The sequence below is a fragment of the Gavialis gangeticus genome, unplaced genomic scaffold, assembly GCF_001723915.1.
Source record: "Gavialis gangeticus isolate Ggan-Ray unplaced genomic scaffold, GavGan_comp1, whole genome shotgun sequence".
NCBI classification, from domain to species: domain Eukaryota; kingdom Metazoa; phylum Chordata; order Crocodylia; family Gavialidae; genus Gavialis; species Gavialis gangeticus.
Window position 1 is genome coordinate 1,727,885 of NW_017728997.1, and position 13,744 is coordinate 1,741,628.

At 43.6% G+C, this 13,744-nt stretch overlaps 1 protein-coding gene across 2 annotated transcripts in view; it reads left to right on the forward strand.

Moving 5' to 3' along the window:
- RAD18 (RAD18, E3 ubiquitin protein ligase) overlaps positions 1–13,744 on the forward strand; it is a 149,037-nt gene that overhangs the window by 2,281 nt on the left and 133,012 nt on the right. For both annotated transcript variants that reach the window (XM_019504687.1, XM_019504688.1), the window contains exons 3-4: positions 10,467–10,528; positions 13,047–13,117. In XM_019504687.1, coding sequence (XP_019360232.1) covers positions 10,467–10,528; positions 13,047–13,117 — 133 coding nt within the window. The remainder of the gene's footprint in view (positions 1–10,466; positions 10,529–13,046; positions 13,118–13,744) is intronic.

The window sequence follows — 13,744 nt, forward strand, 5'->3', positions numbered from 1 at the left end:
CCAGCCAGACGCTGACCTGGGGGTGGGAGGGAGGGCACGTGGCCAGTTGGATGGCATTTTGGGCTGGAGCTATGCCCCCTGGCTGGCTGGAACCACGCTTCCCATCGGTCTGTGTCTGCAGCAGCAGCAGGCAGGGGGTATAGCTCCAGGCTATAATGCCATGGCACACCTGGATGTGCCTGACAGTGAACCAGTGTGCCATGGCACACCGGTTGGGAAATGTTGCCCTAATCACCATCTTGGGACTGGAAGCCCCTAGCCTCTGACGTTTGTCACCAGAAGTCATCCATGTTGTCTCTCTCCCCCCACCCTTCCCATGGAAGTAATTCTTCTGGGAGGGGAGGTTGCTATCTTGGAACCAGAAAAAAACCAAATTGTATACTCAAATCAAACATCTACTATAACACATTTTAATTTTATTTAAAAAAATATTTTGGCCCTGATTTATGTGTTTTTGCACAGTATATATAAAGGTGGCTGCATAATAGCTCATATAAAGTCTTACTCTTCTATATTGTGTGTAGAGGGGCGTGGGATGTGGTTGGTGGGTATGTGTGTGGGATTTGTGGGTTGGTGTGGGGTTTCTGAAGGGGTATGGGTATGTGTGCCTCCTCCCCCATGGCATACAGCCTCCGCCATGGACAGCAGCAGTAGCAGGTGGAAGCACAGAGCCTGCCCATTTTGGTGGTGCATGACCTCTGAAAGTCTGCCTCCTGCTGGCTTTCAGAAGGGCAGCTGCAGGCTGGTAATAATTTTTTGGAGGAGCCCAGTGGGCCAGATAGAATGGCCTGGCAGGCTGGATCCATATTTTGCCCCCCCCCCTTCCTAAGGGCACATGGCAGGGATACCTTGCCAGAATGGCTCCAATGAGATAGACTTATTCCAGTCTCCATATCAGGGCCAGAGCAATGATACATGTGCAGGGATAATCCTAGCCACTTATAATCCATTAAAACTCACCAGAGCTTAGGGGTGTGCTGTTTGTTGTTTTTACTTCAGTTAGCCCAAACCCTCCTGTCACTTACCCCAGTGATGTGCGGTATGAAATCTCACCAGAGGTTTCCTTATAAAAATTCCTCTTTTTCAATGTTTCACATGCAAAATTATGATCTGACTCCTTTGGAATGCAGTGCTCCACTTATAGATTCCTGACAGACATTTCCTTTTTAAAGTATATCGTTTTCTCAGTCACTGTCTAGTCAGCAAAGAGTCCTAGATACTAGTGGCTATGAATGAATGGTGCTTTCAGAAATGCAAGCTGTATTTTGGACAGTAACTTTTCTTGGCCTGCCAGATAAGAGCATAATTCATCTAACCGTTTAATATATAATGCTGGTCCTAATTTGTTGCCTATTGTTTACATTGGTTTTCTGTATATGAGTAAAGTGTATTAATCACTTAAGCCCAAAGCATTTTTGAGCCCCACTGCCTCCTTTGTAACTTAATTGCATCCCATTTGACTGTACCAGCAAGAGCAAAGTGGAAAAATCTATCAAATGGCTGCTATCTGAAGCCTTGAAAATTATGGGAGCTAGTCAGTGTAAGGCAGTCAACCTTTTGGGCAGGCATAACCCAAATTAGCTGTACACCCTCCCCGAGTGTCATCCATTCTCCTTCCCCTGCCTGATCTGCTGCTCTACCTTTTGCTTCTTACCCTCTCTGCTGCTCTGTCCTTTTCTTGATCTGCTTGGCACACGCAGAGGCGGCTCATATTTGTTGTGGCACATGTTTAAAGGCAGGTGCTACCTCATCAGTGACAGCACTGTGTACTTAATGAGCATTGTTGACATTCAGTTTGGATAGGTGTATGCTCCAAGTAGTGCCTAGCTATTTTTCAGTCCCAGATCATGCACTTAAACAGAGTACTCTGTACAATCCCTGTTCTTGCAAGAATACAGATATCTGTTGCATTAATTTATCCATTTAAACATCATCATTTTTATTACAAAGAGGATATTTGTTACCAGCTCACCACTGAAATGTCTTTCAGAATGAGAATTAGTAAAGCCTAGAGACAGGAGTAGGATTCAAAGCTATATGGTAAACAGTATTAACTGAGCTGGAATTTTCCATTCTGTGCATCTGCCTTGGCCTGGATTTTGTTGGAAAGTGTCACCAACATATTTTAGCCTTTTCTGAGAGAGATTAGGGGAAATACATTGTCTTTTTTACATTAAAATAAATTTGTTGTGAACCTAGCACTTCAGTGCTATGGACCAAGGCCTTGAAATTTATCATGGAAGGGGATCAAGTGTGTTAAGGATTTGGCTTTTGTGTTCTCTCTCTCAAAAAAATAAGAATGGGGTGTGTTTTGGGAGGAGGGAGTGGAATATACAATGTCCAGATTTGGCTATGTTGGAGCCCAGGCAGTTATACAGTTGAAAACAAAGGGGTGTGTACATGGATACAGAGGCAGCATAACGGAGATGGCTTATTTTAAGTGGACTTTTAGTATGTGTGTATGCACATGACTTAACTAGGCTGGCTTACTTTGATTAATGTGTGTGTATTCCCGTAACATAATTAAGCTTACTTGAATTAAGCGGTTTTATGTAGGCCTACCAATTTTAGGCTGACTTAGTACCTCTGTGTGCACACTGCCAGCATAGCTGGGCTGACTTATTTTAAGTAGATTCAGTTGAGTTTTGTGTGTACACACGTACTAAGTCAACTTAAAATAAGTGTGCATACACATGTACTAAGCTGACGTAACTGGGTTTAGTTAAGGTGTGTGTACATGTGCGTACTGGTTCATCTTAAGTCTACTAAGCCAGCTTAATTTAGCCGACACTTATATTGACTTGGTACGTTTGTACGCTCACAACTTAACTAAGCTGATTTAAGTTGAATTAGTGTGTGTGCATACACATGCACTAAGTCAAGTTAAAATAAGTGTGCTTCTACACATAGGGTATGTGCGTACACATGTACTAGGCTGTGTGTGTATACTCATAGTTATTCATAGAATGTAGGCTGGAAGGGACCTCAGAAGATCATTGGGTCCAGCCCCCCTGCGCCAAGCAGGAAAGACAACTGGGGTCAAGTGACCCCAGCAGGGTGACCGTCCAGCCTCCTCTTGAAGATTTCCAGGGTAGGCAATTGCACCACCACTGGAAGGAGCTTATTCCATAGTCTGGACACCCTAGCTGTGAAGAAGTTTTTCTTAATGTTGAGTCTGAAATGGTCCTCCAGGAGTTTGTGACCATTGCTTCTGGTTTTCCCCACCAAGGCTGCCCTGATGAACCGTTGTTCACTGAGCCCTTGATGTACGCCCCGATGTAGTGGTAAGCTGCTACTAAGTCCCTTCTCAGCCTTCTCTTCAGGCTGAAGAGTCCCAGGTCCCTCAGCCTTACCTCGTATGGCTTGCCGTGCAAGTCTTTGATCATATGGGTGGTCCTTCTCTGGACTCTCTTGAGCTTTTCCACATCCTTGTTGAAGTGCGGCGCCCAGAACCAATGCTGAGTAAAGCAGAAGAATCACTTCCTTGGTTTTGCTGGAGATGCATCGATTGGTGTATGCCAAAGTAGTATTTGCCCCACTGGCTACAGCATTGTACTGCTGGCTCATGTTTATACTGTGGTTAATTATTACCCCCAGGTCTCTTTCATTCATAGTACTGGTGAGATTGGTGTTGCCAAGCCTGTAGGTATGCAGGGAATTGTTCATCCCCAGGTGCAGCACTTTACACTTCTTGATGTTAAACCTTATCTGGTTCCGATCTGTCCAACTTGCCAGCCTGTCTAGGTCCGCATGTATTTGCTAGCAAGTTGGGCGGATCGGAAGTTAAGTTGACTTGGTACATGCATATGCACACGACTTAACTAAGCCAACTTAACAAAGTTGACTGTGTACGCACACAACTTTACTATGTTGGCTTAGTTATGTTCGCATGGTACATGTGTATGTACATCACTTAGTACATGTACACGCACACTTATTTTAAGTTTACTTAGTTAAGTAGTCTGTGTGCACATGTACTAAGTCACCTTTAAAATAAGGCAGTTTTGCTAAGTTGTGTGCACACACACACACATAGTAGGTCAACTTAACTTGGCTTAGTTAAGTCATGTGCATACAAATGTACTAGGCGTTAAGGCCCCCTTAACTAGGCTGCCTTATTTTAAAGGTGACTTAGTATGTCTGTACGCACACAACTTATTTTAAGTTGTGTTAGTTAAGTGAGTAAACACGTACTAACCTTTGTGTGTACACATGTACTAAACCAACATAGTTAAGTTGTGTGCATAGAAAGACAACATAAAAGAAGTCAACTTAGTTAACTAAGCCGACTTAAGTTGGCTTAGTTAAGTTGTGCGCATACAAGTACTAAGCCGACATAAGCAAGCTAACTTACTTGTGCCCAGTCCAGTGCCCAGGTCCCAGTTTCTTGTTGTCGCTGGTAGGTGTTGTAGGGCTTTGGCCTCTTCTTGATAGGTACCTTGCCCCCGAGTGACGTCAGGGTGAGACTTGGGCTTGTGCGCCACCTAAATGGTATGGGTACTGCTCCTACTCGCTTGCCACATCTTTGATGTTCCTTGTTGGGGAGGCAGTTCACTTCAGGTGGCCCCCAAAAGCAAAGAGGTCTTTTATTCATGGGGCTCCAAACCTCCCATTTACCCCACCCTTACCACGTCCATGGCCTGGACAAACGCTGCACTCTGCAGGTCTTCTTCTGGATGATACCTTCTTTCATCCAGATTTACCTGCCCTGGGATGGGTTGGGCCTTCTTGGCCAGTACAATATTCTTTCCACAGCTGGTTCCTCAGCTTCAGGCTGATTTGGGTACATAAATCTGCCCTGCCTTAAGGCCAACTAGGACTTCACATAAATCTAACAGAAAGCATTCGGCGTCTGCCAGTGGACCCCTGGGATCCTGTGCCTGCTTGTTACTCGAAACAAAGGACAAAGGATGAAGGGGATTTGTTCGTCCCTTCCCTCCTAGTGATTATGGAGGTGGGCAGCCTCCCTGTGCCCCTCCCCGATCCTTCTTCCCAATGCGACTTCCTCTGGATCCCTGCTCACCTGGGGTCACTCTCTTGCTCCTCCCGAGCTGGAGGAGCGTGCAGTTACCACATTGGGCTGCTCTTTTCTTCCTGTCAAGCTGCTTGTGAGACCTAGCAGCTCCCTGCCGCCATCCCCAACTGCCATACCTATATTCCCTGTTGGGGCTGTGGTGTTGCTCCTGGGCGTCTCTCGTCTCCCCAGGCTTGGGTTTCTTCCACGCCGCCCTGCCAGAGCCCTCCGGTCACTGCTGTGCTCCTCTTGCCTGCTCTCCAGCTGGGTGATCCTCTCTTTGGCTCCTTGTGTCTCCTGGCCAGCATCTCCCTCTTCCCCTGCTGGCTGCTCAGCTGCTCTCCCAGCTGCTATTTGAGCAGCCTGTGTCTCACTGAGGCTCTGCCCCCATCCGTCGCTGATCCACAGCTTCAGGGAGCTCTGGAATTGCAGAGCCTGCATCTGCATTCCCTCCTGGCTGCTGCTTGTTTGGGCCTCTGCAATGACTATCGGGGCACATGAGGCAGGTGTCTAGGACCCACTAGAGGGGCTTTTACTGCCCCTTTCACACTTGTATACGTCCAGCATTTCTAAATAGTCCCTATATAGCAAGTGGGCATCCCAGGGCCAATCTCAGTGTGGGCCTGCCCACTTGTTTCTGCGCAAACCATCCACCCACCTCGCCTGCCGTGCTTTGATGTTCACGATTAAATTATGTTAATCAGGAGGAAGGCTGCCCTTTACCTGCCCTGATGACAAGGGCCTATGTACATGACCCCGACCTTCCCTTGTTGTGTCCTGTGCCTCGCAGATGTTTCATGGCCTAACATCCGGCCTTATCACGTTTCCAATGTAAGCTCTGCGCCTCACTAAGTTATAACCTTTATCCCTTCACCTGGAGCTCCTCAAGGCTCAGGTCCCCATCCCACCTGGAGTCTTACTCCTGGCTCCGTAGCGTAGCCTCAGACTCAACTGCGAGTCTGGGCACTGCCTCATGTCCCTCCACCTGACCTGGGGCCTGCCTCAGTACTCACAGTGAGCCTGGGCTCCCCCTGTGTTGATCAAACTACCCACCAGGGATGTGGGGGCTGGGGTTATAAGGGTCCCCATACTTGCCTTTCACCAGGGAGCTTAACTGGCCTGGCATTTCTGGGAGGCTGTTCCATCCCATCACAGACAGCCCCACCAGAGCACCCTTCCTTGGCAGGGTGCAGTTTTCTGTCATATGCAGAACATGGAGCCGTGCGCCATCCCCATAGCTTCTCCCTTAGCTCTGAGTTGTACTGAGCAGCAGCTCAGCCAGTGGTGTCTCTCCAGCTGCTGGCAGCAGACTGCTGCCTTGTTGTACAGGGCCCAACACTTATTTATAACAGCTGGGCTCTGTTCCCCAATCAGGCAGCATTGCCTAATTGGGAAAACAGCCAGCTGCAGGCTGCCTGGTTGCTGTCCACTCACCTGGGAGTAACAGAGCATGCTGTGCTCTGTTACACCTTAACCTGTTCTTTCACCGGTATTGGCTGCTCAACTCCTCCCCACACTGTGCTGCCAGTGCAGTAGTCTGGGACCTGACCTTGCCTGTCAAGACTGAGGTGAAAAGGGCGTTGAGTACTTCAGCCTTTTTTCGCATCCAGTAAGGGACCCACATTTTCCCTCATCCTCCCCTTGCTACCAACATGTTTGTAGAAACCCTTCTTGTTCCCCTTTATGTCCCTTGCTAGCTGCAACCCCAGTTGTGCTTTGCCTTCCTGACTTCATCCCTGCATGCCCGAGCAATACTCTTATACTCTTCCCTAGTTGTTTGTCCAAACTTCCACTTCTCTTAAGTTTCCTTTTTGTGATTTAGCTTACTGAAGAGTTCTCGGCTAAGTCAGTCTGGTCTTCTGCTGTACTTTCTAGTCTTGCTAGGAAAATACTTTGTTCCTGCACTCTCAGTAAGGTTTCTTCGAAGTAGAGCCAGCTCTCCTGGACTCCTCTCCTCCTCAGGCTGGATTCCCAGGTCATTCTGCTCCTGAGTTCGCTGAGCAAGTCAAATTCTGCTTTTCTGAAGTTCACAGTCCTTACTCTGCTGCTCTCCCTCCTTCCTTTCCTCAGGATCATCTGATGGTCATTGATGCCCAAGTTGCCATCTGCTTCTTCATTTCCCACCAATTCTTCCCTGTTTGTGAGCAACAGGTTAAGAAGAGCACGGCTCCTAGTTGGCTGCTCCAGCACTTGCAACAGGAAGTTGTCCCCAACACTCTTGAAAAACTTACTGGATTGCCTGTACACTGTTGTAATGCCCTCCTAGCAGATGTCAGGGTGATTGAAGTCCCCCATGAGAATCAGGGCCTATAATCGAACACATCTGCTAGGTATTTGACGAAAGCCTCATCTACCACATCCTTCTGGTCTGGTGGTTTATAGCAGACCCCCACCATGACATCACCCTTGTTGCACTCCCCTCTGACCCTAACCCAGAGACTTTCAACAGGCCTATCTCCAGTTTCATACTGAAGCTCTGGGCAATCATATATGGCTCTTTTACATACTCCTCCTCTTCTCTCCTGCTTGTCCTTCCTGGACAGTTTGTACCCATCCATGACAGTGCTCCTGTCATGCAAGCTATCCCACCAAGTCTCTGTTATTTCAGTCACATCATAGTTATGTGATTGTGCAAGGACTTCCAATTCTTCTTGCTTGTTTCCCAGGCTCTGTGCATTCATGTACAGGCACCTTGGCTAACTAGCGGACTGCCCTGATTTCTCAGGAAGAATGAGAATGCCTCTACATATACATCCTTGTCATGGTGACAGCCATCTTGTGAGCTAAGTCTACTTAACTAATGCGACTCAAGATAATACACATTGGTGGTATATTATCTTGTGCCAAATTTAAGCCAGCTGTGCTCCACGTACATATGTGTGCTCTGACAGTTAAGCTGGTTTAACTGTCAGAAGGTTTTTACATGTGTATGCACCCAAGGTCTTTATAATGGGTAGCATCAAGCACTAGGATTGGATTAGTCTTACTTGTGGAAATTCCTGTTGATGATATGCCCTACATTCTGTACGTTTGATTTTTCCAATCAAATGCACGCTTATCCTGTTCTATAGAGACTGATGATTTTCCAGGACATTCGGCTGTATTTTGGTAGTGCTTTCTTGTTTTCTACACCTATCAAATGTTGTTAGTGTAATTCAGATAACACACGTGGGAGACCCAATTCCCCCCCCCGCCCCCCAAAAAAGCCTGTTCTGTTGCATCAGAGGCTTTCTTATTAGAAAATAAAGATGAAATATGTTCATGTTTCCTTGTAGGACTTTCTTCCTTATTACTATTCTTTCCCTAATTGTCTATTACAGTGCTCTCAACCCTCCCTATTATCTATTCCCATATGGAGCCATTCAAAGTCTATCTGCCTAGTTTTTAGATGACTGTGGGTGCGCTGACATGCACATTAAGTAAATATCTGTAATAACAGGTACTAAATGCGCAGTAACTGGTGCTACTGTGCAGTAGTGCTGACATACAGTTTTCTTGTGACGGTGGTGTGCAGTATTCTAATTCTACTGTGCATCATCATGCTTTTGCCAGGATGTGCTAATGCACAGTAGAATTAGTCTACTGTGCATTTAGTGTCTCATGTAGATGCACCGTGGGAGCAGTAGCCTGCTGTCATAAAACCTGTATTGATTAATTCCCTCAGTGTTTCTTTAGTAAAGGAGCAAGCGAGCTAAGCATCAGCCATTGTTCTTTCTTTCCTGCTATCCATCTCAGTAGGCTTTTGATGGCTTTCATAGTGTTAACACCTGTCAAGCGTGACTATTAACTTCCACAGAGTCCGTCAGATACGGTTAAATTTGAGTTACTGGCATGAAAGGAGAGCTCTCATTAACATCTCTCAAGCCATTCAGGCCTTCTCTTTTATTTTAAATATTTTTTTCCATATTGTATCTCTGGGCATTTATATACATACATTTGTCTGCTAGTGCATCGGAGCAGACTCAATTAATCTTCAGTGTATTTTAGCTCAAAAGTGTGCCACCACCATTTTTTCAGTGGTGACAGGCATTTTGCCATTTATACAAAAGATGTACCACAGCGCCAAGCACTTTTAAAAGCTCCCGGCACTGCAATGCAGACATGTACAAATGCCCTCTGTGCCCAGTTGTCAGAATTACTGCCCTACTTTGAAAACTGCAGATAGGCTCTATAGGTGTAAAACATTGTTAGAGAAGCCAGGCAGCTTGCCCCAGGTTATTACAGATGCCTTAATGTCCTCAAGTCATGCTTACATTATCCTTTTTTGCTCCCTTTGCACTTGCTGTCATTAGTTTAATCTTGATAAGGTTGACTATTTGCTCGCAGTGCTCTATGCAGTCTCATTCTGTCACCTCTGTAGAAATCTCCTGACCTGATCACTGAATTAAATGAACAGTTTGGGGCCACTTGTCTTTACTATATACAACAGGGATTGCTTCATCTCCAATTTTCTTGCATAGGCCAGCCTGTGTTTGTGGGTTTCACTGCCATAATTAAGAGTAATTTCAGTTCTACAGATGCAGGTTTGGTGGGTCAATGCATGTATAAATGGCCTCTATGGATTAACAGTTGTTAATGCTGAATTAGAGCTGTGTTAATGTGTCTGGGGCTTCTTGGAGTTTGTCATAAGGGGGAATGAGTGTTAATGAGTGATTTTAAAGTGCCAGCAGTTAACATATACACACACTGAAACACTGAGGAATAAAGAGCTAGTAAGTGTCAGTCATATAGGAAAAGAGTGAAACTTTCTGAAATAACCAATGTGCCTGACTGGTGCCAAAACTTGTAAATGAGCAGCCCAGAGAGAATCATTCTGAGTTATTCTGAAGGGTGAGTGTTCAGAGAGAATTGTGTGCAAGCGGTGGTTTAGACTCCTGACAACAGTAGTAAGACCTGCCTTGGCTGATGAATCCAAAGGCACTTACTGAACTATAACTGTCTGGGGACAGCAAGGTGAAGCAAGGTGCTCTGCATTTAGAGGAAAGGTAAATTGAGGGCAGAGACCAGAGGGAAAGATATTCCTCTGCCTTAGATGTACTCCTATCTGTAGTGCAGAGATTGGATAGATATTTTTTTTGTCTGAGAAAAATTAAGGACAGTTGACCTTGTTGGGATTTGACTTTTTTGCTTCTTGGAAGTCTCATTCTTACATATTTGAAGTTTAGTGAAATTTGAATGGTGAATACTCATCTTTGACTTTTATCAGTACTAGTTCTTGGTACTCTGGGTTATATTTGTTTAAAATATACAGGCCCACAGACTGAGATTAAATGCTGAAATAGACTGGTAGGAAGTCCCTTAAAATAGATAGCTGTTCTCTTTTGCATGTTTTAGTCTTTCCATGTGACTAATTAGTATATTTTACTAGAACAAATAATGCTTTTTCCCCAACAGTGTGCTCTCTTAGCTCAATACATAGTAATCATATGTGGTGTAATTTTTATTTTTTCAGATTGTTCCCTTTGCATACGCAAATTTCTGTCCTATAAAACTCAGTGTCCCACGTGCCGTGTGGTAAGTGGTTTTGGGCTTTTTTCTTCCCTGCCCCCCCACCCCTCTTCCCCCCTTCTCCTTGTCATCTTTTGTTTGTTTCTGGCAAATTTTCAGTGTCAAGGTCATTTCCCCTTTGGGTCTAGTTGGTTGCTATTGGTTCAGGGCATACAGAAGGGCCTCCTATCTTATTTATGTAGGCCAGCATTTTCAAGCTTTGGAGCCTAAAATTCAGCACTTAAATCTATACATAGATGTGCACCTGAAATACATGACCTGAATTTTCAAAACATCCACAACTCTAAATGAGACCCAATACATATTTAGGCATCCAAGTTTGAAAACATGGCATTGGGATTAATATTTCAGAGACCAGAGTGATTTCTTCAACTGGAGAAAAAATCAGGGTTGACATACTTAATGAGCCATTGGAGCAAGTGTTGAGTTTTACGTATTTGGATACAATCTTGGTGGAATGCCTGACGCGAAGGGTGACTGTGCCTGAAAGCTTGCTAAGAACTTTTTTCCAACTACTCAGTTGGTCTAATAAAAGATATCACATCTACCCAAAGAAGCTTGCCTTACATGTATAAATGAAGCAATTCATAGGCCAGGCAATGCATGAGTAATGGTAAAGAATTTGAATGTTATATAAACAAGTAGCAGCTTACGAATTAAATGATGACAAACGCATTGAACACTCAGGTATGGCCAGTAGCCACATACAGCTGTGAGATTTGGACCCCTAAGAAGGAAAGGAGTTAGAGAAAAAATGACAGGAATTTAGATCATGTACTACAAAAGGATAACGGATGTTTCTTGGACCCAAAGAAAGATTCAACAAATGAGTACTTGTTAAGATTGGAGCCAAACCTGAATTGATGCAAACGTTGAAAAATTAGAACGTGAAGTATTATGGGCACAGTCTTAAGGATAAAGGAAGACCTCCCAGAAAAGGAAATAATTGAAGATTGTGTCTGGGAAGAGGGGGTGGGGGGGAAGTTTTTTTACCAAGGAAGAGGTTGAGTTTATAGTTCTATGTAGCTAACTCCTATCTGTTTATGGTATTGTAGCATTTTCTCCTGTCTGGCCTCAATAAGGGGTTGGATAAAATTGGCTGCCTCTAGAATGATTGGCATTGTGAGATTACTTTTGTGTTGCACAGAATAAGTAGCTTAATAGATTCAGTACTAGTGTTATAAATAGAATACCATATAACACAATATCTGTAGAGTGCAGCGGACTTTGGAGTAGGGGGGAGAGGGGTAGCAGCATGATATACAGCAGAAAGATGGGAGGTATTGGTTATGGTTGTTAGGGTAAGTCCCTTTTCTTCTGAACACTGCTGTGGGATCAGAACCATTCCTGGCTCTACAAGGTGTAGAACAGGCAAGAACTGGATTGTTGGTCAGGAATTGGTTTTGCCTGCAAGACTGCTTCTGAATGAATGGCATGGAATGAGATTAATTTAGGCTCTAATCTAGGTCAGTCCAGTTTGGTTTTACTGGATTCTATGTAAAAAAAACAAACAAACCAAAAAAGCAAAATAACCCACCCACCAAGACTGCCTAGAAACAGTGAATAGCATTTCTGAAGTGCTGGTGAAATACAGGTAACTGTCATTCTGTATCCAAGTTAGATTAGATATTGCTTGAGGCTAAGATTAAAAAAGGTCTGCTTGTAATACTGAGCGCATTTACATGTTCATTAATGTGCTTTTGCTACTGCGCTTGTACCTCTAATGTGAGGTACTAAATAAATGCTCATTAGGTTGCCTTAATGTGCAGTAGCAAATGTGCTTGCTTTTTTAGTGACACTTAATGTGCAGTAGCCTGTTTTTACTGTGCATTAGTATATCAGCATGTTTTTTGATGTGACACTTTAATGCACAGTAAATAGGCTACTGAGCATTAAAGCACATGTGTAGACACACCAGTTGTCAACTTTATGTTCAAATGAGTGCAGATTTCTCATTGTACATAACTAGAGCACCTATTTTATTTTTGTCTATTTATAAATCTCATTGGTTGATACAACTAAGAGCTCCATAAGCTTTGGAATGACTTTTTGGTAAAAAAGTGAGAACAAGATAAATATTGGATATCTGTTGGAAAAAAATGCAGAAAACCATCCTGTATCTTTTTATGCCTTAATTATTCAAAGTACAACATTTTCCTTTGCATGTTTTCCCTTCTGTGTTGTTTAATGTTCTTATCACATTCTTAATGATTGGAGCTAGGATGCAATGAAGCATTGTTGGAGACTAAGAGTACTGAATTGTGTGAATTTTTTTCTGGAAAAAAGTATTGTTATTTTAGCCTGTGCTTTTGTTTCCATTATTTTCCAGACTTGCAGTCAGTAAATGCTTAATTTCAGGGTCTTGGATTTTTTAAATCTCTCGTTTACATCTCATTTCCCTGTTTCCTTTGATATGACAAATATTTGAGATTGGTGATTGGAAGAGCAGTGTCTGAAACTCGCATCTGAGAAATTAACTATTACTTGCTTGAACATTTTCTGTTTACTTCTGCTTTATTTGTAGGCAGTCACAGAACCTGAACTGAAAAATAACCGGCTCTTGGATGACCTGGTAAAAAGCTTCAATTCAGCAAGGTAATGCACAGTTTTGCAAAGATCACACATGCTTCCTTACTTAAATAGGTACAGATGTGACTTGACTTTCATTAACCCAGAGAGCATGCTCAAACATATGTATGTTTTTGGAATTGGAGAAGTAGTCCCAGTATTACCCAAAGAGAGCAAACCATTGCATATCTTCATGTCTCTGTTCCATACAGTAGATGAATTAAGAAGGGCGTGTGGGCAGTTTAATATGTCATGAGACTAGATGGTGCACAGATTGGATCATTTTGGAAAAAAGGGCTGATTGTTAGATGTATTTTGCAGACTTAATTGTTAAAAAGTTACATGTGGGGAACTTGTTGTCTTAAGATTGTTTACTCTAAGTCTAAGAATCGTATTTCATGATGTGGTATATGCAATCTGGCCTTAAAATAAAAAGATATATTAAACATTTAAGGAAGAATGAAGGGGTGGGGTTTGACTTTCTTTTTAAAAACTTCTTAGTTCTTTTTTCTGTTTGGCCAAAGCATCTTTGTTATTCTGAACTCAGGCAGAACTTGAACTTTCTTGCAAACTTAAGACCTAGAAAGAAAACAAAATCTTCACTGTGAAAAGGGCTGTGTTATAACTTTTGTGAAGGATTCAGTCTCTTGGATT